The sequence below is a fragment of the Thermobia domestica genome, chromosome 10, assembly GCF_964235325.1.
Source record: "Thermobia domestica chromosome 10, izTheDome1.hap1.1, whole genome shotgun sequence".
In the NCBI taxonomy this organism is placed as follows: domain Eukaryota; kingdom Metazoa; phylum Arthropoda; class Insecta; order Zygentoma; family Lepismatidae; genus Thermobia; species Thermobia domestica.
Window position 1 is genome coordinate 11554572 of NC_137463.1, and position 26704 is coordinate 11581275.

The 26704-nt window shown below is 38.2% G+C and overlaps 1 protein-coding gene across 2 annotated transcripts in view; it reads left to right on the forward strand.

Annotated features, from left to right (window-relative positions):
- LOC145662286 (staphylococcal nuclease domain-containing protein 1-like) overlaps positions 1–26704 on the forward strand; it is a 55304-nt gene that overhangs the window by 18630 nt on the left and 9970 nt on the right. For both annotated transcript variants that reach the window (XM_081727694.1, XM_081727693.1), the window contains exon 2: positions 19249–19382. In XM_081727694.1, coding sequence (XP_081583820.1) covers positions 19301–19382 — 82 coding nt within the window. In that variant the 5' untranslated portion in view covers positions 19249–19300. The remainder of the gene's footprint in view (positions 1–19248; positions 19383–26704) is intronic.

Below are 26704 nucleotides of genomic sequence, written 5' to 3' on the forward strand. Positions count from 1 at the left end.
TCACTTGGCGGGGGCTGGGATCGAACCCGGGACCCCAAGCACCAGGGGTGAACGCTCTACCAAGAAGAGTTGATTATGATAATAAGAGAGAGACTATCGTTGAATGAAGGAAATATTCAATATGTGAAAACGGAGTGGTTTAATTTTTAAAAAATTAGAGGAGAGTCAGGTGAGAGGGGAGCAGAGGCGGCCTTTGGAGGTGGCGACTGGGGCATCCGCCCCAGGCCCCGCGATAGGATATTCTCTTGTCACAGTCAGCTCAAATATGCGGGGCCTCTGCAACATTCTAATGTACCGTAGCTTAGAGTTAAATGAATACTTTGGCCAATAATACGGTGTGGAGGATTTCTTCGGAAACCAGTTTTCATTAACCAGAACTTCTTACTCAATATTTTACTTTTAGAAGCCTTAAATTCCCGAAATCTACACCATTACTATGAAAGCGTTTAGCATGATATTTTTGGTTTTAAAGTACCGTAATAATTACGCCCTTGAGTTTCGGATTAACAATGGGTCAGCAAACAAGGCGACGCTAATACCATGCACGTGACTCTAAATGGCCTTATCTCAACTTTTCTTTGTTGAGAAAGAAGTCATGTTGTTTGTTGCTTTTGGGTCAGAAGAGTGGTCCTGTTGCTACGGACACCTCTGAGTCATCGCTTTCAAGAAATAGCTCCTATTGCACGCCTTGTGTAGCACCTCAGTTTGGCTTCGGAATTCGGACCGCGCAGTCGTAGTGAGATGTGGATACGTAATATTATGATTAGTGCGTGAGTGTCTTCCGATTATTCGTTTATTGGGCAAAGAATAAGTGACCATCATGAGTGGCAGAGACAGAGACAAATTCCGTAAATACGAAAGTGGGGCTGCGAAAGCCAAGAAAGGGAAATATAAAGATTTCATTCAGAAGCAAAAGGGATCTTTGTACAAGTTTGTTGTAGCGGTAAAATCAGCGGATCAACACAAAAAGCTTGAGAACACGGATGATGATTTGTCTGTGACTGTGAGCGACCGGTGTGATGCGACAGACCAGGTTGTGATACCAAGTTTTGCGTCCGACGAAGAAAACAAACTAGCCGGCAACAAAACTGTTTCTACGCCCTGTTGTCCCACAAGCAACAATGAAAACTTGGTGCAATTCTCTGGGGACAACGTTGTTGCAACAGACCCAGAAAGTGACCTCTCCTGCGAAAGTGCGACCATTCCTCTGCATACTTTTGACACTCTTCAAACGACGAGCACACGGTTCGAGGACATATACGATCCAGGTAATTGGAAACATATTAACAGTGAAGTGCGTGACATGTTAGTGGAGAAGGGTCCAATCAGGTTAAGTTACTATGAATACCCAAAGGACGAAGGTAACAGACATTTTTCGAACAATTTCTTTACACGGAGGATGCCGAACGGAGAAACAGTGGATGGCTAAGTTATTCGAAGATCAGAGACAGAGTATTTTGCTTTCCTTGTAAGTTGTTTGGCACAACAGCTACTAGAGGCCAGTTAGCAAACGAAGGCTGCTGCGACTGGAAGCATCTTGGCGATAAACTTCAGCACCACGAAGTTTCTGTAAATCATGTTAAGTGCATGACAGCGTGGTTGGAATCAGCTCGGAGAATGTCCAATGGTAGCTCAATAGATAACATGATGCTAGAACGAATTAGAAAAGAAAAGCTGCATTGGCGCGCAGTGTTAACAAGAATTCTAGTGATTGTACAGTACCTTGCCGAAAACAACAGCGCATTTCGTGGGAGAACGGAGAAACTTTATGCGCCGAACAATGGTCAGTTTTTAGGCTTAGTTGAGATGCTGACCAAATTCGATCCAACCATGCAAGAACATCTCCGCCGAATTAAGAATGACAAGGCTCACGACCATTACCTCGGGCATAGGATCCAAAACGAGCTTATCGACCTGATGGCGTCAGAAGTAAAGGGGAAAATTATTAATAAAGTGAAACTTGCTAAATATTTTGCCGTCATCCTTGACTGCACGCCTGATGTTGGCCACAAAGAACAGATGCCCCTAATATTGCGTTTTGTGGACGTATCAGATCTGGAAGTGAAGGTGGTGGAGCACTTCATCGAATTTCTGGATGTGGACAACGCAACAGGAAAGGAGTTGTCTGAAGCTCTTCTTGCCACACTGGCGAACCTCGGTCTGGACATCGCCGATTGTCGTGGCCAGGGGTACGACAATGGTGCGAACATGAAGGGAAAACACCAAGGAGTTCAAGCGCACATTCTTTGCATGAACAGTCGAGCATTTTACACTCCGTGTGGCTGCCATAATTTGAACCTTGTTTTAGGAGGCATGGCTCAATGCAACTCCCAAGCAGTGACGTTTTTTGGTGTCATACAGAGAATATATAAATGCTTTGCTGCCTCGGCTGAAAGGTGGAAAATTTTGGAAGAAACCGTGCCTTTCATGACTACAAAATCACTTTCAGAAACGCGGTGGGAGTGCCGTCTGGAAAGTGTGAAAGCGATGCGTTATCAGACGAAAGAAGTCAGGGAGGCACTGTTGACTGTCGCAGATACCGCCAATGATCCGCTAGTAAAAAGTGAAGCCGAATGTCTTGCAAATTATGAGCTCGAAAGCTTCGAGTTTATTCTGAGCTTAATCATATGGTATGACATTTTATTTGCTGTGAATGCTGTCAGCAAAACTTTGCAATCAGCTGACATGCAGCTCAATGTGGTAATACAGCAAATCAAAGGCCTTGTTACTTTCTTGAGAAAGTACCGGGAAACCGGATTCTCCGATGCTATGATCGCAGCAAAGGAAATTGCGTCCGAAATGAACGTAACTCAGAAATTCAAGGAACGAAGAGTCAGATGCAAGTAAAAACAATTCGATTATGAGGGTAACGACGAAGAAACATCTTCGCCGGAGGAGTCCTTCAGAACAGGATATTTCTTATGGATAGTGGATCAAGCACTTACCTCAATGGAAAAAAGATTCGAACAACTGGAAGAGTATGCTTCAATCTTTGGATTTCTATACAACTTGAAGGGTTTGCGGTCTACTATCTACTATCTACGATCAACAATGTCGCAAAGCAGATTGTGCGGTTTAGCTATTTTGTCCATCGAAAAGGAAGTTGCCTCAACAATGGACTACGAGGACCTTATCAACGATTTTGCACACGAAAAGCCAGAAAAGTGGACTTCCGTCTGTGACCGTCAAAGCAGCTGCTTCGTAAGTCAGTGATAGTTTTATTATGTGTTCTAGTTTGTTGATCTTGCATGCATGTAAAATGTTTCCGAATCATTAATGTCGTAAGTTATATCGACCCCATGCCATAAGAACCCCTTACCTCCTCAAAAATTTCACCTATGTTTCCTGGCTTCGGGGGGGGGCTTCGCCTACCTACCCCCCCGCCCGGGGCCCCGCATACTACTGAGGCCGCCTCTGAGGGGAGCCAGATTGAGGTGTCGAATAGATTCTCGGTTTTAGAAGGTTCGGCGAGCACTAGTGTTCAGGAAACTTGATTGAAATTAGAGATAGCATTAAGATTTCAGCAAGAGAAATATTGGAACACTCAGAAATACGTAGGAACAAAGCATGGTTCAACCAGGAATACACTCAAGTAGCAGAAAAGAGAAAACAGAAGAAACAGTGTTGGCTACCAAATCCGGACGAAATAACTACATAAAATTTCACTGTCATCTGGCGGAAAACGTCCAAAACTTTTAGAACAAAGAAACGTAATTTTTGAAAGCTAAAATTAATTAACTTGAAGATAATAGTAAAAAATTAAAACATTCTGGCCATGTAAAAATGCATCAACGGACTTAAGAAAGGCTATCAATTTTGTGCTTATATATTCTAAAGGAATCACTGATTAGGAAAGCTAAAGGAATCACTGATTAGGATAGCACCTTAAATAGATGGAAAGATTTCTTTGACGATTTGCTTAACACCTAGCCAAAAACTAATGTGCGGGTAGAAAGTGAAATGCGTACAGCATAACCGTATATTCCAGAACCTAACCAGACAGAAATAGAAGTCGCTATTAAAAAATTAAAGAAACACACATCTCCGGGTGTAGACGAAATTCTGGGTGACTTAATTTTAGCTGGGGAGGATTGTAGAGCAAGATACACAAACTCATTCTCCTTATCTGGAACAAGGAGAATTACCACAAGAATGAAAAGAATCAATCATTGTTCCAGTTCAGAAGAAAAGCAACAAAACTGATTTAATAATTATTGAGGCATTTCTCTTGTCAACATCCAATAAAATCAAAGGCAGCAATCAGGTCCTAGAGTTGAATTATATTTACCATTTTATGGTGTATGCTTATGTAAATACGATAGGGGATGATAGAACAATAGAAAGGGCGCAGAAATCTTATTTAACGCTTGCAGTGATATGGGCTTAAAAGTAAATGCAGAGAAAACTAAATAAATGGAAGTTTGTCGGGATCGTAATACTGCATTTTATGGATGGGTTAAAATGCCCAATAATATTTTCTTTCCACAAAGTTGATACTTTCAAATATCTAGAATCATTATTAACAGACCAAAGCCATAATCACAAAAAAAAAATTTGATGTCAACTGAAAGCAGGGATTTTCTGTTATTATTCAGTTAAAAATCTTTTATTGTCGCGAATTTTGTTGAGGAATTGTAGCTTAAAATATAAAACGAAAATCATGCCTGTTGTGCTGTATGGTTGCGAAACATTATCACTAACTCTGAGGGAAAATCGCAGACTGATAGTATTTGAAAACAAGAATCTTAAACCAATATTCAAACTCCAAGAGGAACGGGAGTGGGGAACGGCGGAAACTCCATAACGATGAACTGCATAATTTTATATCGTTTACAAAAGCATTGTTAGGGTCATCAAGTCAAGGAGGTTCAAATGGGCAGGTTATGTAGCCAGAATGGAAGAAATTAGAAACGCTTTCAAAGTTCTGACTGGAAATCCAGATAGGAAAACGAAAATTAGGAAGACCGATGCGCAGATGGAAGGACACTATTAAAATGGTTCTCGCAGAGATTGAAATATAAAGTAGAAACTGGGTCCAGTAGCCTAAGGACGGAAATCAATGGAGAGCTTTTGTAAACGCGGCACTGAACCTCCTGTGTCCATAGGCCATAGAGCAATATTAAGTTGTTGATACATTTAGCTTATTTTTATTTGACAGAAATGTTATTACAGGAGCTAAATAGTTTTTCTCTAGTAAAGAGGATTTCGATTCAAGGTTTCCACAAATTAGCTATTTACGTTAATACTAAAACGGTGGTAATTTTGATATAGAAAAGCATCCATACTTTATTTCAAAGTATATATACAGGGTTTTCATAAAGTCTGGACGGATTTAATTTGCTTATAATTTTCATAAAAATGTTCATAATGAAATCAAATAAAGTGCAAACGGCAGCGGAAGGATTAAATTTTTACTTGAAAACACTGTTAGATAAGCGGCAACTCTGAACACGTTGAGAGAGGGAGAGGGAGGGCAAGGGTCAGTTTCTTACCAAATTCCATCCATTGTTGTTTTCATTGTTGTTTCAATGTTGACTGTTAAAAGTTGTAAGCTGTATTGGTGTGTGTCTCAAAGAAATAAATAAATGAAAAACTCCTCTAAGACGACTATTTTTTTTTACCGTATTAAAGATGGCGTCGGTGAAAGAGAAAGCGCAATGTGTTCTGTGGTACGCAGAGCTAAAATCACCAATTCTGGTGTGTCGAAAGTTCATCAAAGAGTTCAAAAAGCCGGCACCGACTGAGAGTGCAATCCGAAAGTGGCATGCTAAGTTCTTGGAGACAGGAAGCGTCCTGGACCGTCCTCGAAGTGGGAGGCAGCCAACATTGCCTGCAACAGTGAGCAGGGTAAGGGAAAGCATCATCAACAGCCCACAGAAGTAGATTCCTAGACGGTCCATGGAACTCGGAATTTCACAGACAACCGTGAATGAACTGAGCTGGTGCAGATTACAGGTAAAAATGTAATCCTTCCGCTACCGTTTGCACTTTATTTGATTTCAATATGAGCATTTTTATGTAAATTATAAGCGAATTAAATCCGTCCAGACTTTATGAAAACCCTGTGTATATATATATATATATATATATATATATATATATATATATATATATATATATATTCATTCCCGTTTGTATCGGCGCCCTTTTAGTAGACTTGTCCACCGCCCTCATTAGTATCCCAGCACGGCTCTGCAAGGGACTTGAAATATGACTATTTCGCTGCCTGAACCTACCCTAACCTAACCCGAAATACTGCTACTCTACTACTACTAGTATACTATTATTACTACTACTACTACTCGACTACTACCATTACTGCCTTACTATACTACTACTACTACTACTACAATGATAGTATAATAATAGTATACTAGCCTATTATTATACTATCATTGCTACTACCAGGGCCGAAACCAGCTACAAAGGTTTGGTAGGGCCGTGAATATGTTACGGGGGGCCAAGTCATTAAAATTATTTTATAAATATCTAAATTGTGTTTTTTGTATAAATAATATAATTCTGTATTGAAGTCTGGAGGGGCTACAAAAAGTTTAGGGGGATCTGGCCCCCTAGCCCCCCTCTGGTTGCGGGCCTGGCTACTACTAAACTACTACCCTACTACTACTGCCTTACTACTACTATACTATCATTACTTTTATTACTACTACTAAGTGTTCACCCATAAATTTAAAAAATAATGTAATTTTTGAACAATTCTCTCTTGTAGCGCCCCTAAATTTTACCTGTTCCTGGTGGTTCACTGGCATGCGCCAACACATGTACAGTCTAGAAGGCGTGATGACACTATTTTCATCAAGAAATATGAGTCAAAGTAATATGAATTTTTCCACGTATTCTTGATCTGAACTGCGGAAACTGCGCTATCCCAAGTTGAGGATGCACATAACCATTGATGTAATGAAGTAATTATGCAGCCTGTACCTGAGCTACACGAGGTTTACGTTTGCACACCCACTGGCTCAACTTTGGAAGTATCCTGTTTTATTTACTTATCGGCGTCGACCATACAATGAACACTGCATGGACGACGTCGCGCATAGTACGAACTGTTGGCAAAACCAAAGTAGGCAAATCACTTACTGACAAGTTTTTACTACTGACTTAAAATGGGAAGGTCATTAAGTGACGTGAATTCCCGCCTATAACTGTGTTCTATTCTGGGATTACATGCTTGAGAAGCACAACATTTATTAATCAAGAAATATCGAACCCACAGGTCCAGCACCCACATAGATGCATTACTTATGAAGTGTATGAAAACTAGTCATATGTTGGATTACGGGAAGAAACATTTTTTATTGAAAAAATCATTGCTATTTTCTTAAATGTTTGTCAGGTTAATATAGATTAAGTCAAACATATCACTAACTAAAAAGTTTCAGACGGTATTGATGAGTGTACGTAGCCGTTAACGCTCTTGTCTTTGATCTAGGGCTCGATTGTCAGCAGGGTCAGTCGTTCGGAAAGGTGTAACAGCTTTTTCAGGCCAGCCATCCTGAATGAGTTTTTTTTTGGGGGGGGGGGATTTCTTCATTCACACCAGGTGAATGCCAGGATGGTATCTAAATTACATGCCCCAGGCCGCTTCTTACCTTACCCGTTTTTTATATCCCTCCCCCGAACCTTGATTGTGTGTTCGCCGAGGGTGTTATCCCTCCAAAGTGACACGCTTAAGGTCATAGGTGCAGGTAATGGCCAAAACTTGTATCAATAAATAAACGAATCAGTATTGCCGAGCGAGCGAAGTCAGGTTAAAGCGTCGCAATGCAGGTTATATTCGCCCATTATAATTAAAAGCAAATGATAATTGCAAAATTTTCCATTCCGCACATGGCATTTCCGGTCTACACAGTTCACAAAATTGCTCACATATCAATATCAAGTATCTTTCCGCAACATGAACTCATTCCACCTGTAAACATTGTGTTTTTACGTAGTTTTGGTCCCCCGTAATCCTACATAACCCGAGAACGATATTAAATATTTGTTTCGTAAATTTTGCAAATTCAAACTCATAAAACAGGACAGCACTATCCTTTTCTACATACAGTAAACGTTATACAATTTTTAAAAATTAGTAGCACAGTCCTCTTTCACACGCAGTCATTCATTTTAATCATAAAATTACTCTTTTTATGTTTATGTATTCTATGCCTGGATCCACTTATCACATACTAATACGATGTAGGCCTGTCATTAATTTTTAAGTCAATTATATATTGTAGATCTCCAAATTTTTTGTCGCAACAAATCTTTCGCGGAGTACATCATCAAATTACGCGTGTTTAGATGCTGTTTTCATACAAATATACAAATATCTCTAAGTATATTATGTCATTAATGCATTATCTTTTTTCAACACATTTTCTTTACCGGTCTGTTACTCTACTATAAAATTAATAAGTTGACATCAAATCAGTTGGAAACACTGCTCAACTTAATATCATATTTAGTGACGTCATATTGTGTGGTGCTCTGGTTTTGTCAACTTAATGTCTCCCGTGTTGTACAGTAGAGGGCCAAACTTACGTGTCTTGTATGGAGTGTTTTTAGATTTTTTGTCTACACCCATATATATATATATATATATATATATATATATATATATATATATATATATATATATATATATATATATATATATATATATATATATATATATATATATATATATATATATATATATATATATATATATATATATATACTTGTTTGTTATAATAATAATAGTCCAAATGCAAATTCACTCGACTAATAACACTGTTCTACAAAAAAAATAAAATAAAATAAAAAGTTCTATTTCTGAGCAACAAAGTAGTGATTCTGAAAGGATTTTCACTCCTGAATTCAAAACTGATTTTAGTTTTTCTGCATCAGGGATAGTTTTGGAGTTATCAGCACGTAATGATTGTGTTTGCAAAGCATTACTATATATTGTTGACACTATATATTACATAGAATTGTAGGTATGCGAAACAGCTGTCGACCGTACATAATGGTTTATTTTTTTCTTCTGTACTGAGTGTCTCTCTTGTCTCTAATGATACACCAGCAACTGCCAGCATGGTGGGTATCCACTTCCCTTCATAGCGTTTTTCATGGTGGATATATCTTTATGAGATCTTTCTCCGTGTTCATCGGAAATGTCACAGCAATTACTGGGGAAGTAATCCAGATGTGAGTCCATGATATGCACCTTCAAGGACATTTTGCACCCTAAATCCTGATAAGCTGCAAGCATTTCACCCACCATCTCCCAGTAGCTGCTCGTAGTCTGTACAAGCACCGGTTGCAATGTTGCAATATCAAACGTATGTAGATACGCGCAAGTGTTCCCCTCCCCCAGCATTCTTGAGTCTTATCCAAAAAATATTCAGGAAATATGAAGAGGAAAGTCTTTTAAGCTCTATTTGTATATTATTGATTAAATTATTTCTCTAATATTGATTTAATATATAAGCTATTTCCTTTTTCCAATCAACCACTAACAATGTACGTTTATACACTATTTATATACAAAATCTCTACTCATGTTATTGAACACGAGATAAATCGAATATATAGTATGTGCTGTAAGCCATGAATGATGGCGTTAATCCGAAAAGAAGAAAAAAGCAAGAAAATTGCATGCACGCAGTTAAACAAAATTGGTAGGAGGGAAGATAAACGGGCCCTCGGATTTTCGGTCCAAAATTTATCACAACGTCTTCCTTAGATCCCGAATAGTGTTTCCTGAAAATTTCAGACCGCGGAAACTTCGAAAAGGTCCCCGAAATTAGTATAGAATTTACCAGATATGGGCAGGGAAGATAAACGGGTCCTCGGTTTTTCGGTTCAAAATTGGTCACAACGTCTGTCTTAGGTCCCAAATAGCGTTTCCTGAAAATTTCAGACCGCAGAAATTTCAAAAAGGTGCCCAAAATTACGATAGAATTTACCATGTATGGGCAGGGAAGATAAACGGGATTTCGGATTTTCGGTTCAATGTTAATGACAATGAGATTTTTAAGTCGCAAGTAGTATTTCCAGAAAATTTCAGAGCGCGGGAATTTCAAAAGGTATCCAAAATTACTAAACAATGTACCCTCTATAACCTCGTATAGAAAGGTTAGATAAAAGGGCTCGCAGATTTTGGGTTCAAATTTGATCACAATATGTTCTGGAAGTCCCAAATAATGTTTGCAGAAAATTTCAGACCGCAGATATCCCATTTGAGACCTAAGGAAGACATTGCGATCAGTTTTGAACCAAAAATCCGAGGGTCCGTTTATATACCCTGCCCATATATGGTAAATTCTATACTAATTTTGGGCACCTTCTTGAAGTTTCCGCGGTCTGAAATTTTCAGGAAACACTATTTGGGACCTAAGGAAGACGACGTGATCAATTTTGAACCTAAAATCCGAGGGCCCGTTTATCTTCCCTCCTACCACAAAATTATTTAATTATATAAACTATGCATTATTTTAGAATGAAGGTCTTTCTTCGATCTTTTGGGCTTCAAATTTTTCTATGACTTTATTGAAACCTGAAATGCTGCTCGCCAAGTTTCTCTGAATAGAAAGCATCGCTACCGCAAATATTTTCCGCTTTATTTTCTTTAGGGTCCAGAGACACCTCTCTTCTCCGACAATATGCATTTTGTTAGCATTTCTTTGTATAAATATAAGGTACAAAAAGTCTATTTTCAGAAACCACGTGACTCCAGCGGTCGGTGCTTACAATATTTTAATGTTTCATTCTTTAGTCACAACATTATAAATCAGAAACTCTTTTTCTGAATGATAAACTACTGTGTTTATCAACAATCCTCAAAAGATTATTATTAGGAAAAATAAACAACAAACAAACCATTATTTTGCAATACATTGTTTTTACTGGGGCCTTGTTGAGATGTCAGTAAGGTAGGAATGGTTTTTATTTCAAGTTACGATAATGATGCCAACCAACTTAAGTAAAGTTCCTTCGTGCCGGCCTAAATTTTCCCTCATTTCTTAAAATAATCCCACACTCCAAAAATCGTTTTTAAAGATTTTTCACTTTCTTGAAAGTCAATTTGATTGCTGAAGATTCAACATTGATTGCTGAACTCTAAGCAAAATTGATTGATATAACCGTATTTTTCTCCCTCATGTAGTTCAGTCAAAACTTTTTAAAAAAAATGAAAAAAGAAAATGAAGCAAATGGGATAATATGTGTATCGAATTTTAAGAATTGTTCAAGTTGTGTAGAGTGCATTGAGCAGTGATCAACACCTTTCCCAAATCTTAACATTTTGAAATGGACAAGACTTAACTCAGTAATTGAATGGGACAATGTCCATAGGAGCTTAGAGTATATTGCGATGCTTTGTAAGTAGAGTCAACAAGGGACCGAGAATCTAGCCCTTCACCTATTTTATTATAAAATACAACATATTCTTTGTGTTTTGCAAAGCTCATATAACAAAGTCTCTATTATGACCAAGGTTGATGGGTATATCGTTTCGTACGGGAACCCCTTCGCTCAAAGCAGCCGTCTTATGGTGATTCCAGATTATGGTCCTAGGAAACCTCAGCTCAAAGCAGCCTTGCGAGGTAAGGTTGTGTTGAGGAATCCCCTTTGCTTCATAGCAGCCTCCAGAGATGTTACGATAGGTACGAGGGTCACTACGAAAGTTTTGAGATATGCATTGTTGTGGCATAGTATTTGAATTCCAACAATTGCGTTCGGTAGTGATATCCAGAGGGAAGAAGCGAAGCAAGTTTCAACTCGCCTCGCTTATCGGCGTGGCCGTATCGCCTTCACTTGTTTGTTGATGTAGGCAGTATTCGGTTGTCTAGAATGGAGCTCGAAAGGGAACATTTTCGGGCAACGATCCTTTACGATTTCAAAAGTGGTTTGAACGAGAAACAAAGCCTTGGCCGTTTGCAGGGGGCATTTGGGGACCTTGCTCCTTCCCGTGCTACAATTTTTCGGTGGTTTGGTGAATTCAGAAGAGGCCGGACATTGCTTAACCTCTACAGTCCCCCAGTACTCATTTGAGTACATTCATTTTAATATTACGTAAATATATGTCGTTTCATTTCAATCGCACCCTTACACATTTTGCTTCTCAAGTACTCATTCGAGAACAAATTTAGTGCACTCTGGGTCCATCAGATAGAAGCATTGAGCATATAGTGTTAGATTCAAAAGTATGGTTGCAGCAGGAGAGGAAGGGATTGAAAGTCCTGACAAAAAAACGTGAGTATATTATTTGATTTACCTTCGATATAGTATAAAAAATTATTTTCTTGTAGTTTAATAGAAACTTCTTGATATAAAAACATTACTTGTGATTTGGAAGTTTTGTACATTTCAGAACTTAGTAAAAATTATCATGTACTCAGATGAGTACTTCGGGTCTTATGTATACATATTATTCCCCTGTACTCATTTGAGTACTTTACATGTTGCTAGATATTTTTATCTTTCAAAAGCTATTTTAAGTTTTGTTTTCTTTTAATTGTATTTAGAAATAAATATGCTCCATTTTGTAGATAACTTATCTCATGTTTCCGAATCACCAGACAAAATTTGGAAAGTGAAGCCAATAGTTGATGAGATACAACACGGTTGTAACCTGCTGCCACAAACAAAAGTCCGTTGCTATCGACGAACAAATTATACTTTTTTCAGAACAGAAAATAACTCAAGGTTTGAAGCAGTATGTTCCTTCTAAGCCCAATCTTTGGAGATTAAAAAAATTGCTCTAGCAGCGTGTGATGATTTGGTTTTAAATTTTTTGAAATATCAAGGTAAAAATACATTTCCTGAAGAGTCAGTGAAAGTGTATGGAGTAGGAGGAGCTGTTGTAAAAAATTAGTTGAAACAATGGATTCTGTAAAATTTGTTTATACTGACAAGTTCTTTACTAGTGTGTCCACTGATGAAAAAGTGTTGGAGGCAAATGCATATTTTACTGGTACAGTAATGCGAAATAGAACAGGAAGAGCATTTAAAAATCTGAAGAGTGATAAGGAAATGGTAAGAGGCGAAGTGATGTCGTATGTAGAAGTGATGGTAAAATAGTTATAGTTAAATGGAAGAACAATAAGAGTCTTCTCTTGTTGTCTACGGCTTTTGGTAGTTTACCACAAGATCAAAGCAAAGAAGATAAGTATCGTGTTTGTGTCCCTAGGCCTTCTGTAGTAAAACATTATAATGAGAAAATGGGGATGTAAATTTGCAAGATAGATTGATTTCGTACTACAGAATCTCCACTAAGACTAAGAAATGGACTGTAAGAGTATACACTCATTTCTTGGATTTTGCTGTTGTATTTTGAATAAAATAGATTGTAAGCTTGCAGGTACACCAAAAAAGACGATTTTGATCTGTTAAGAATTTAGATCAGACATTGCTAATTCTCTATTAGCGTCTGACCCAGAAAACGTGACAGTCCCAATGTTGACAGGCCAAGTAACAATAAAAGTAAGGTAATTTCTGTGAAAAAAGAGAACAAAATGTTATGCCTATGCCTCAATATCATGTAAAGTATGATTCAGTAAATCACTGGCCAGATCATGTCCCTGGTAAATCACAATATTGATGTAGGTTTGAAAAATGCAGAGAAAGAACAAGGATTAAATGCATAAACTGCGAAGCTTTCCTTTGCTTGCAAAATAGAAGTTGTTTTCTTGCGTTCCACACCAAGTAAATCCATTCACCGGGTTTGCAAGGTTATATGTTATGAAAACAACAGTGCATGGTAGATAGTATTACACATGGCAAACGTAAAGTTACTCTCGAGATGTAAAATGCATGATTGTTCTAATAAAACATTGAATGTACATGATTATGTTAGCAGCTTATCTTATAAGGTACTGAAGGTAAAAATATACAACTAGTACATTTTCTTTATTTCTCATTTTGTTAAGATACATCACAAAATTATAGCATAATTTGTTGTAAAGACTGCAACAATATTTTTGCCATTAACCTTTGATTTTTCACTAAACAATTGCAAAAAGTCCTTTATGGTATGCAGTGAATTCAACTAAATTCTCATAAGTAATTATACTCATACTGAATGAATCACGAATGATGTTCAAATAAATAATTCTGCTTCAAAACAAAGCAACTAAATCTTTATTGATACCTGGCTTCTAATACTTGCTTCGTTTCTAGCAAAAACATCCTTTATTTATTTTTATATTTACAATAAATATATGTAGTACGCCCCTAAAGTACTCAAATGAGCACATGCCCTCCCTCTGCCCCTATGGCACATTTTAATATGAAATAGCTTTTAATACACTGAAATACATATAACTAACTAGAAAATATTCAGAAATAATTTTTTGGTGCAGTAAAAAAATTCGGGACCGTAGAGGTTAAAGATGAAGAGAGAGCTGGACGTCCGGCAACAGCTGTGTCAGATGAAAACATTGCCGCTGTGGAACAAATGATTCGAGAAAATACTCGAACAACTTTCAAGGACATTGAATCTACAGTGAACATTGGATCGCCAGCAGTAACAAAAATTCTTCATGATCATCTTCGGCTCAGGAAGGTTTCATCTCGTTGGTTGCCTCACACTTTGACTGAATAGCAGAAGCGTATGCGTGTGGAATGGTGTGAAGAAATGCTTGCAAGATTTGATGGAGGCAATTCTCGACGCGTCTCTGACATTGTTACTGGTGATGAGACTTGAATCTATCAATTTGACCCTGAAAATAAGCGCCAGTCTACAGTTTGGATCTTTCCAGACAAAAATCCACCTACGAAAGTGAAGCGACCGCGAAGTGTGGGGAAGAAGATGGTCGCAACTTTCTTCTTTAAATCTGGCCATGTTGCAACTGTTCCATGTGAAGAACAAAGGACTGTTACTGCTCAATGGTACACCACTGTTTGCCTAACAAAAGTGCTCCAGGAGCTTCGAGAACAGCGTCCAAGAACTGGATTGCGTGGGATCGTGCTTCATCACGACAACGCGTCCGCACACACGGCCAACATCACAATTCAGTTTTTAGAATCTACAGAGGTCAAACTTATGACTCATCCGCCATATAGCCCTGACCTGGCCCCGTGTGATTTTTTCTGTTCCCCAGAATCAAAGATAGTATGCGTGGGAAGAGATTTTGCAGCCCTGAAGAAGCTGCAGTGGCTTACGAGAATGAACTTTCAACACTTGAAGAAAAAGACTGGCAACACTGCTTCCAAAAGTGGTTTTCGAGGATGCAAAAGTGTGTTCAGTGTAATGCTGAATACTTTGAGAAAATGTAAGTGTTAAATTGATTTTAAGTATGTAAGTTATTTCACATCTCAAAACTTTCGTAGTGTTCCTCGTATAGCCCCTTAGTCCAAAGCGACCTCTAGAGCCGAGGTGGGTTGGCGATCGGTGGTAAACTGATACCTCCTCCGTCTGTGGCTTGTCTTTTCTGGGCCCTCTTCGGGTGGTTCGTCTTCTTCCTATTCGGTGTATCGTATGCATATTTTTGAACGTTAGCACATGTCGTTCATAAACATGTGCTCATGTTGTGATGTGGGAATCCTTACAATATTAATAAATTGTCAGGAAAAGAAACAAACGATTCCTACCTGTTTGATAAAGAAGCATGCTACTTTCGAAAAAAAATTAAAGAATGGAACTGCTCAAATAAGGGTTGGTTTAAGATGGAATGAATTATTGAAGAAATTTTGAAGAAAATTTCATTCCATATTCCCAAGTATGTGATATTGTGGAGTTCAGTATGAGCCTCCTTGCCACAAATGCTCCGACTGAGAGAGTATTGTCATAAGCAATAATTTGTAGACTGACGAGAAATCTGTTAAAAACTGAAACTCTTAAACACCAATAATAACCAAATTTAACTATAATTGTACCTGTAGTAAATTCCATGACATGATTGTGTAAAACAGCAAGCTACTGTGTGCTATACATTCAAACGAAAAGTATGTCTTTAACCCTTTCCGGCGCCTGTTTTTTGGGCTATTTTTTAGACTTTCAGTCAAGCAGCTACTGCATCGTCACTATTTATCCTAGGATCATGGTTCATACCTCATTCTCTTCAGAATGGAGCTGGCTTTCAAATGATACCATTTGCATGCTCATACCATATACCAGGATCGGGAAAAATTATGTCAAAGGGAAAATTTCGGAGGGAAAATGTTTTTCTCGCACTTTGGGCCCCTCTGGAGTGGCCCTGTGTGAACGTAACCATCTAAAAAAATCTGATAAATAGTACTTGGTATACTGAATGTGTGTGCCAAATTTCAAGTTTCTATCTTGAATATCAAAGGCGGGAGAAATTTTATTAGGAATTCCCACCATGCCCCAAATTACAGTAAAACACCATGATCTCAGGTAAAAAATTCCTGAGACATCCCTAATTACCCTAGGGTCATGTTTCGCCCATAATTCTCTTCAGAATAGAACTGCCTTTCAGGCAGTAAAATTCACTTGTCCCCATCATGTATCTAAGGCGGGAAAATCCCGTGAAAGGGATTTTTTGGTAAAAATTTCCCTTTTTCAACGTTTAGCCCCTCTGTACCCCCCTGTTTTAACGCAGAAATCTGAAAAAAATCTGGTAGATACTACTCAGTGGACTGAATGTTTGTGCACAATTTCAATCTTCTACGTGCAAAAATAAGCCCGTAAAAATAATACCGAAAATGTCCAAAATTCCCCTATACAGAAGTATATTTTGGTGAAAATTCCCTGACACTTCCCTAATTACCCTAGGGCCATGTGTGGCACATCATTCTCTTCAGAATAGAACTGCCTTTCAGGCGGTACCATTCACTTGTCTCTATCATTTATCTAAGGCGGGAAAATGAGGAAAAACGGGATTTTTGGGTAAAATATCCCTTTTTTCTACTTTTTGACCCTCTGGATCCCCCCCTGTTTTAACGCAGAAATCTGAAAAAATCTGGTAAATGCTACTCGGTGGGCTGCATGTTTGTGCAAAATTTCAATCTTCTACGTGCAAAAATAAGCTCGCCAAAAATACTTTACACCCCCCCCAAAAAAAGTATTACAGGTAAATATAAATTTTAACTTATGACGTCATCACCTCCTATGTCTCGACGCAGGAAGGTGTGAAACCATACGTTATGTCTTCTACAATGCCTCTGGACTTGAAAAAAAAAAACCCGGACGAAAAAGCTCAAATAGAAGAGTTATAACGCAATGTACCATGAAACACCCCGTATGGTACAAATTGTACCATGGGATCCCCAAAGGGTTAAGCATTATACTGATGTTTAGTTGGTAAACTGATGTCACATATTAGTTAAAATAATTTGTTAGCATTTATGGAAAAAGTATGCAAGGTAATAGATAAATAACCGTTAAGACGAACCGCATTTTTGTTTCATTAAAATTGTATGCTTTAACATATTTAAGTTTTATTTTTCATTAAAATGACTCTTTTATGTTACTCCAACAAATTGTTTTAAATTGTTTCATCAATCTTGTATTTGTCATTGATGGAAGTAGTTGGAGTTGTATTGAATTCATTCAATATTTTTGTTCAATACTTTTGTTTTTAAAAGAAAACTGAATGATTAACTTAAGATTAACGTTAAATGAAATAAGGTCATGTGTATTGCCGGGGTCTAGGGAGGGCCTTGCCCTCCTAAATTTTTGCTGCCCCCTTCCTAAAAATTTTCACGGTAGGCTTCCAAATAATGTATAATATGGTGATGAACTATTATATGGTTGGATCGGACCCCCCCTAACTTCAGCCGGGACTGGCTACGGGCCTGCTACCTGACACTATTATACATTTATACTTGTGTCCTACTTTTCGCTTGTCAGAATCTGGTCACCCTTTGAATATTTTAAGATGTGAGAATTTTTATTTACTATTAATAGATATGCATCCCTATCAGTTAGTAATTAAATTTGTTAATAACTTGATATGGGCAGTGTTAATAAAGCACAGTCTTGTTCTTGAGCTGTGTTAGTAATTTAGTTTTAAATATATGAGGTTATTAATTTGTTGTATATAGTACTGTTCCGATGGTAGAATTGTTATTTGATTAAGGGAGTGAATTGACACATGATTAAATACAGGGTTATTACAAATGATTCATCGGGTTTTGTATGAATGTATTTCACAAAGTATTACATACAAAATAATGATTGATACATCATTTGAAAAAGTACATTTTAAGTTTCTTGCACATCATTACAAAATGTTCTATATGCGCTCTTCATGTAATACGACACACATCATGCGGTAGTTTAGTTCAGCCCATACACGTTCGAACATGTCTGTGTCAATGTTCGCTAGCGCAGCAGTGATGCGATACTTGAGCTCAGGCAATGTTGTCGGCAAAGGTGGTCCATACACATTGTTTTTCACATATCCCCACAGAAAAAAAAAATCACAAACTGTAAGATCGGGAGACCTTGGGGGCCACCTTAAGAGTGACAAATCATCCTGAGCACATCACGCAACCCCAGTTTCTGTTGATGATTCGCCATTTTGCAAACTTCTACCACCCTGCCACCTGGTGAGTCACAACGGAACCTGCACTGACATAAACAAAACTTTAAAGTATACTCTTTCGATTGGTTATTAGTACAAATAGGTAGGCATCAAATATTTGAAATTATAAGACTTTACAACTTGATGAATCATTTGTAATAACCCTGTATTAATTACAACTTACCGATTACCTTATGTATTGTTGTTATATTTATTTACTGGAACGCTTTTGATAGACTCCCTGTCATACTCAGTGATATTACTCAAAACATCAACAACTAATTTTAAGTCACACCTAAAGTCGACATTAACTTCAGTAAACTTTACTAATACTGTTCAGATGCACTAAACGGTTACTTCCTTCATGAAAAGAAAAGTAGAGAATACGTCGACATGAGATGAGCGACACAATCATGTATAAGGCACGTCTTGAATTATCCGAAAGTTTAAGATAATGTAATAAATACTACTAGAAATTTCTTGCGATATGAATCCAATGATAGATCGCAGAATTTTTCAGTAAAATTGCTCTTATGAGAAAGAAGTCTTAAAAAAAAGATACACAGATATTTCATTGTTTTTATTTTATAGTTGTTTGTTCTTTTAAAACAATTGCATTCAACAACTGTGGAAAAACTGAGAGCCTATCGAATACGCACCGGTAAATGAAATGTCACAACGTATTACAAGCTGAGTTATAGTATTTGTTTGTTTGTTCTTTGGTATGGTATAATTTTTTTCTTTGGTTAATTCTTTCTTATAGCCTAGAAGAACCAAAAGATCAATATGAATCCCGCGAATTCCTCCGAAAGAAGATGATTGAGGAAGAAGTTTTGTTGTCAGCGGAAAGACCACCCAGTGCTACGCGAGATTACGATTGCATATATTTAGGGGAAGGTAAGAAGTTGTTCCGAATTTCTGTGGGTAATCTATTGAATAATCTGATAACGGCTTATGTTTCAATTTAGGAATCTTTTGCTGCATGAAGAGAAAATACTACGTTCAATGAATGCCTCAAGCACATGTTCAAACATAGGCGCATCGCTTGATAAGTGTTTACCTAATAATTTTAGCGATGCAAAACTTGTTCAATATAGCTCAAGCGAAATTCAAAGAAATGGAGCTGCAGGGTGGGCGAGAATTAACTTCCTATTGAACTCCCGAACATGAAGCATGGCTTCATTTGCCCACAGGATTTTGGTGAGAAAACCGGGTCAAACTTCATACTAAATAAGCATCACCTCCTCCTATCCAAAACCTATGATCATAGACTTCTGCTGGTAATTCCTGGCGATAATGTGGTTTCCATTTACTAGAATTCAACTCTCTTCAGAATGGTTCGGATAAAGTTGCTTCCGTGTTTCTGATTTCTGAGGACTTTGCGCGAACATTTCCTGAACCACTTGCACATTTCCCTTTATCCTGGATTTTGAGGGGCGACCACTTCTCCTAATATCTGCTAGAGAACAATGTCTGTTAGCTTCAAGTCGCAATTCCTTTGATATTTGCATCTACCGAGGCACGAGGTTCTTTGACACTTCGCCACCGTCTCTAGACTTGCACCACGGACTGCCTTACTTTGTACCACGATGCTGACTGAGCTTTGCTTACGTAGCTCCACTCTTCTCTAGTGATAACCTATAATAATATTAGATATGTAATGGATTGTTCCATTGCAAGAAACAGAATACTTTGGTTTCGTTAAAGTTCATTATGGATTTAAATACAATTTTTCAGTGGGGAATTAATTTCCGCCCACGCTGCGTAAAGTGATTTGGACCGCAGCATCATCACGAGTTGGAAGGTCTTTGAAGAAAATCAGGTTAACATTACCGATTTCACCTTGTTCCGTTCGACCTGTACTATACAACCACTGTTAGATGTATTGAAGCGGTAATTCGAAATGATATATGGATCTATCTGCGAATATTGACGCAAAAGTTAAACATTTCGTATGTTCTAGGATGCTATAATGTGAATGACAAATTGGACTGTTACAGAGTCATCACTGTCCGATGAGTACCGAAGAATCTGACAGAAAAGCAGCAGGACCAAAGAAGTTCGTTGCGCTTACAAAGGAGGACATCATTTTCTGGAATGACATCATTTTCAGTAACTGACAGGCAATGAGTCCTGTGTATTCTACACTATCGGAAGAATGTAGTCTACTATTGTGTGAAAGCATTCCGACTTGAGTGAAATTTTGTGTACTTTGCTAAAGTCTTACTGACCATGTTCTGGAATATGAAATATCTTTTCTTTGTTGGAGTTTCGTCCACATGGAACAACTGTAACTGCAACCTCCTACTGTAACTATAACTGCAACCGCATTGTCGATGTTACGTCACAGCTTTCGTATAAAACACTCTACAGATGTGCTTCAAATGTCAGACTCCTTCACGACAAAGCTCGCCGCTTATAGGTCAACACACTCAAGCCGAAATTGCTCAGTTTGTGTGGAAGGTGTTCCAAAATTCACCACGTAATCCAGACCTGGTTCCCTCATATTTCAATCTCTCTTCTCTTCCCTGAAACTATTCATTAGCATTAATCGATTCCATTCTGCTAAAAAAAAAAAAAAAAAAAAAAAAGTTCAATTTGTTATCCACAAGCGTTTATATGCTCAGAAAACTGGCTTCTATGAACAGAGTTTGTTCAAAAAGAAAGTGACACATGTGTTTTCATTGTGTATATCTTTTGGTATGGCTGCCATAAAAAAAACTTTTGTAGTGAAGAAATAGTCTTCCTTACTTCCCGATCTTCGTCTTATTTAAGTGCAGTCACGGTGGGTCAGTGGTAGAGCGTGGTGCGTGAAGCGTGATAGAGCTTACCACTGGTGTGTGGGATACTTGGTTCCAATCCTAGCCAAGTAAGTTTGGTGGACAACATCGTGTTGGTGGGTTTTGTAGGGGTTCTTCCGTTTCCTCCAACATTCTCATTCTAAGTCCATCTTTCACTTTTCTTTATCATTTGTCTCCCGTAACCTAAAAACCAGAATCGTGCGATGTTAAACTGAAAGATTTCATTTCATTTTCCGTCGCATTTAACTTTAAATAACAAAAGTATATTTTTATCAATATTTATTTATACGAATTTTTTGTCAGCTTGTTTTTGTGTAACTTATTTTTTTATCTATAAGGTGTTGAATTTGAGTTTCAAACAGGAATATATAACCATCTATATATTAAAATGCTACAGTACCAATTAAGAGCGACTTTTTTTTTGTCCGTCATCCCGGTTAAAGGGTTGTGCCCTTTCTTCGGGTAAGTGCTTCAATTTGATTTATTGATTTGAAGGAAATATAGGTGGTCTAAGAGGTTTCATATTTATTATTTCTTTATTCATTCATTCATTATATTAAGCATGGATTAAGTGAAGTTATTCAGAAAACGAAAAACACGTACATGAACAGGAATATTTTAAGTGCTACAAATGAACATGTTAGCATTGCCAGGTATTACATTAACACAAAGCATGGAATAAATGGTAAATTGGACTCAAAAATAATAATAATAAAGGTGCAAATGGAGTTGATGAAATAGATGAAATGAAGTGCTCTAGACGTCACATCACTAGGTTATGTTAGTTTAGACGAATGAAGTTATCTTCTGTTCCTGGGGCGATTCAGGAACTGATGATTGACAGAGGAGGCCCTTGTTAATAGGTTCTTACGGTGCGTATGATGGATAGATATGAGATGAAAATTCATGCGGGCGATAAATTGCAAAGATTTCGGGGTCCAGCATATCGTTATCTAACTGTAAATGATATAGTGTCATGAAGTGCTGAAGAGGAGTATCAACGTATTTGGGCGGTGCATCGTTATCACGGTCGTAGTGGAGGGTTTCAAGCGTCAGGGGATGGTGCTGAGCAAATCGTTTGCAGATATAACGTATACCAAGTTGTTCAAGATGATTTAGTAATGGCGGAAAGTCGATCGTCTCATAAAGTAATCTCGTTGGATACGGCAGTCTTATACGATATGCTAGGCGTATAGCATGACGCTCGAGGATAGCAAGTTTTTGGTAGAATTTTAACGGTGCAGATATCCAAGCTGTATGTCCATATGTTAACGTACTCCGCATGAATGTTTTATATGTATTGATTACGGTATGTGCTCGAAGCCCCCAGGTTGTGCCAACTAGTCGTTTCAGGAGATTAAGTCGGTTTTGTGCTTGGTCTACGTGTTTGGTAAGATGTGGAATCCATGTAAAATGAGTGTCAAAAATGACACCGAGATACGTAATAGTGGTTGACACGGGTACAGGCGTAAGATCAACCTGAAGACGAAGTAGATTCGGATTTCGATGTATTCGAGAGCGGCGTCTACGTGGCAAGAAAACTATGGCTTGTGTTTTTGAAGAGTTAATGTTCAACCTCCATATATGACACCAACGCACGAATGCGTCAATAGCTACTTGCATGGTTTTATTAAGAGATGGTACAGTACGGGCAGTTGTGAAAAATGCAGTGTCGTCCGCAAACTGAAATATTGTGGTAGTATTAGGAACGACTAGGTCCGCGACGTACAATAAGTATAATAAAGGAGACAAAGATGAGCCTTGCGGTACCCCAGATTGTAAGAAGATGGGATGAGATAACGTTCCATTGATCGAGATATAAGCTATTCGCCCTATTAAGAAGGAATGTACGAATCGGATGTAAGAGGTTGGTAGAAGGTAGTTACGAAGTTTGTATAGTAAACCAGGGTGCCAAACCTTGTCGAAAGCTTTTTCTAGATCAAAGGTTACAAGGCAAGAAGGATATCCTGTATTAAACTGATTATAAATTGCTGTGGTGAGACGGAATAATTGATCGAGAGTGCTAAAATGTGGTCGAAATCCAGCTTGATGAATTGGAATAAGGTTATGTGAATTGAGATGGTCGTGCATGCGACGTACAAGGATTCGTTCCAAGATTTTGCAGAGACAACTTGTGAGGTGAATAGGACGGTACGATGTGACTTCTGATGGAGGTTTCTTTGGTTTAGGGAAAAGAAGAACTTTGGAGTACTTCCAGTCGAGCGGAAAAGATCCTGTTCGTAGAATAAAGTTATAAATGCTGCTAAGAAAAAGGAGGAAAGAATGAGACGCCTGTCTCGGAAGCTGGCTCAAATCTTGCAAACGATTCGAGATATTGAAAAAAATAATCGAAAAAAGTCTCCCCTTTATGATACCCCTTGGCTTTTTTTAAATCAATACGTGTGTCTGTAAGGGGACATGTACAAATGTTGTAAGGAATGATAAGGAGATTTATGCTCATATGCGAATGATGCGCTGTGTAGAGAGCGCAGGTTCAGCTAGTCTTCTTTAAACTTTTAAGCAAGCGTAACTGTAATGAAAGTGGAATGACTGTTATAAATCCTTGTACGTTGTGCATCTATAGGCTTTGAGATTTCTCTTCATGATGTAGCGCATTGCATTGGAGAGTTTACAAATGAAATGAATTTCCGTATCACATGCGTGAAAAAGTGCGCGACTGCATTCAAGGATGTTATAAAATAGAGGATCTGCCCATAGGTATCTTCATCCTATTAAATCAATGAAACCCAAAAACATCCGAGCATCGGCACTTCTGATTGGCTACTTTCGTTTCCGCCATGATTGTTGGCTCAACACGTTGCGATCTTATTGGGCGAAGTGGGCAGAGTAGGGGTGGCGAAACTATGACGTATGACTTCAAGATTTTGTTGTAAGGGCAGATCCTCTATTTTATAAGATCCTTGGCTGCATCGGAATTTGAATCAGTCTCTTCTGGCTACCATTCCGATATTTTAAACCTTGGCTACTTAGTCCACTTCCTGAACAACCATACATGTTTTAATCACTCTTGAAGTCTGTGCTCGGCTACTTTGATCATATAGTGTTGGGATTGGGAACTTGTGTCTACAGAATATCTCTAAATGTCGAATTATATATTATATTAATAAATGAAGGAAATAACCGATTTTGTATAAACACCAGTACAACAAAATGAAGACGGCATTTCAGTAGGAGATAGAATGATTAGATGTATACAGTTTGCAGATGATATGGCAGTTGTTGAGAATCTGAAGAGAAAATCAATAAGATGTTAGAAAACTTGAAGAGGGGCTGTGAAGAATATGGGATGAAAATAAATGTTACAGAAAAATGATTTTAAAAAAGACGGGAAGCTTTCGAAATGTGGATATGGAGGAGAATGGAGCGTATCAGCTGGGTCGAGCGGAAAACGAGTGAGAAGGTGTTGGAAATGGAGGAGGAGAAAAGATCATTTTTAGATATTATTAAGAAGAGAAAGAGAAATTGGTTGGAACATCAGATAAGAAGGAACTGTAACATGAGGGACTTGCTAGGAGGTATAGTGGTAAGAAAGAAAGCGTGGAGGCGAAGGAGATTATCAAAACAGAGAAATCGTACGTGAAGAGGAAAAAGTTAGCAGAAGACCGTGGAGTATGGAAACTTCTCAGTTGCAGCAAGTGACCTGCCAATAATGGCAGAATATCTACGATGATGATGACGTTGGAGTCCTCTTTAGATACTTGACTTTAAATGATACATAATTTGTCTGTTCTAGGAGGGGGCGAAGTAGCTAGTTGTTAATTCATCTGCACGGTAAGCATAAGACCTGGCATCGAATCACACTGCAGCCGCGAATCATCGTTGAATTTGCACTTAAAGAGGATATAAAATGGTGTGATATAACATTGGCTGTTTCCTGTATTTTTCTATATAATATATCGCATCATTTGTCTTTGGCCTCGCGTATGGCTTACTTTCATGTCTGTTCAGACTACTAGGGATGATTTTGTTCCGTTTTGGTCCCTACCAATAAAAATATGTGTGCTATTACGTTTAATTTTTATATTATAGAGTACCTTTTGGGCTATGGATGAATATGGGATGTGGGTATAAGGTACGTAATGCAAAAGTCTCTCGCGATTCATTGGGTCCATATTTGAAAGTGAAATACAGCGTGCCCATAAAGATACCATCATACTTTAAAGTGAAATAACGTCGTTTTGGATAATCGTATTTAAATGAAATTGGTCGCATTTGAAACAAAAACTCAAATATTTTTGTGCATGCTAACAATGTGAACGATGGAAAACAATGTCAATAATGGATGGGATCAAACACATCACTCATGTTTACGTTGTGATTAGCCGGATATTTAGCAGGCAGTTGCTGTTTCTGATGGAGGTCACTTGGGAAGCTTTTATGTTTCTGTACTGTTATGTCGTAATGCGCTAACGCAAATTTCCTTGCCTTTCGTTGTGTTGTGTTGTTATTAAAGAATAAGTTTTGGCGACCCCACAAGAACGAAATTGGTGTGTTTTGGAATATCTCACCACACAGAGTCCAGTGCAGATTCAGCATGCTTTTAGACGAAGGTTTTAACATCAGGCTCCTACACACACGTCAATTTTGAAGTGGTACCGTGATTTTGTGGATCGTAGCTGTGCATGTCCTCAAAAGAAAGGCCATTCAGGGAAAGCCTTATCTGTCAATGCGGGAAGTGTGAATTTTTTATGGGGTTACGTAAAGGATTGTGTCTATGTACCCCCATTGCTTCAAAACCTGCAAGAAGTGCAAGTTCTTATCAGTGCTGCCATCCAGTCCATTTCATCATATTGTAGTGACTTTGGTAGAGTCAATAATGGACCGAGATTTATCCCCTTCATCAATTTATTATAAAATTTTTAAATACAAAACGTGTTTGATTACAAAGAGTAAAATAGTGTTTCTCTTGTTATTATCCAGATGAGAGGAAATAGGTGTTTGCACGGTACCTCCTTTTCTTAAGGCAGTCTTCAAGACACCTGCCGGTTCTGGTGAGTCATGAAGGATAGCCCCCTCAGCTCAAGGCAGCTTCGCGAGGCTTGGTTGTAGTAAGGACCCCTAGTCCGGTGCGGCCTCGGGTAAGGATAGGGATACCCCTAGTCCAGTGCGACCTCAGGACGGTGTAGGTGATTTGATCAGTTGGACGACTGATGCTGGTCCCTCGGTGGTCCGCCTTTTATCTGTTCTTTTCGGGTCCTTCCGTGAGGTCCGTCTTCTTTCGGCGATCCTCGGTGCCTTTCATGTCGGCTTTTCATCTGCTCTGCTGTTTACAATCAATAGCACGTGTTCTGTTGACATGTGCTCTTGTCCTGATGTGGGGATCCTTACAATATATATATTTGAGTGTGTGTGGCGTGAATAGTAATATTGTCTTGATGTCTGCAACCCTACTCATGG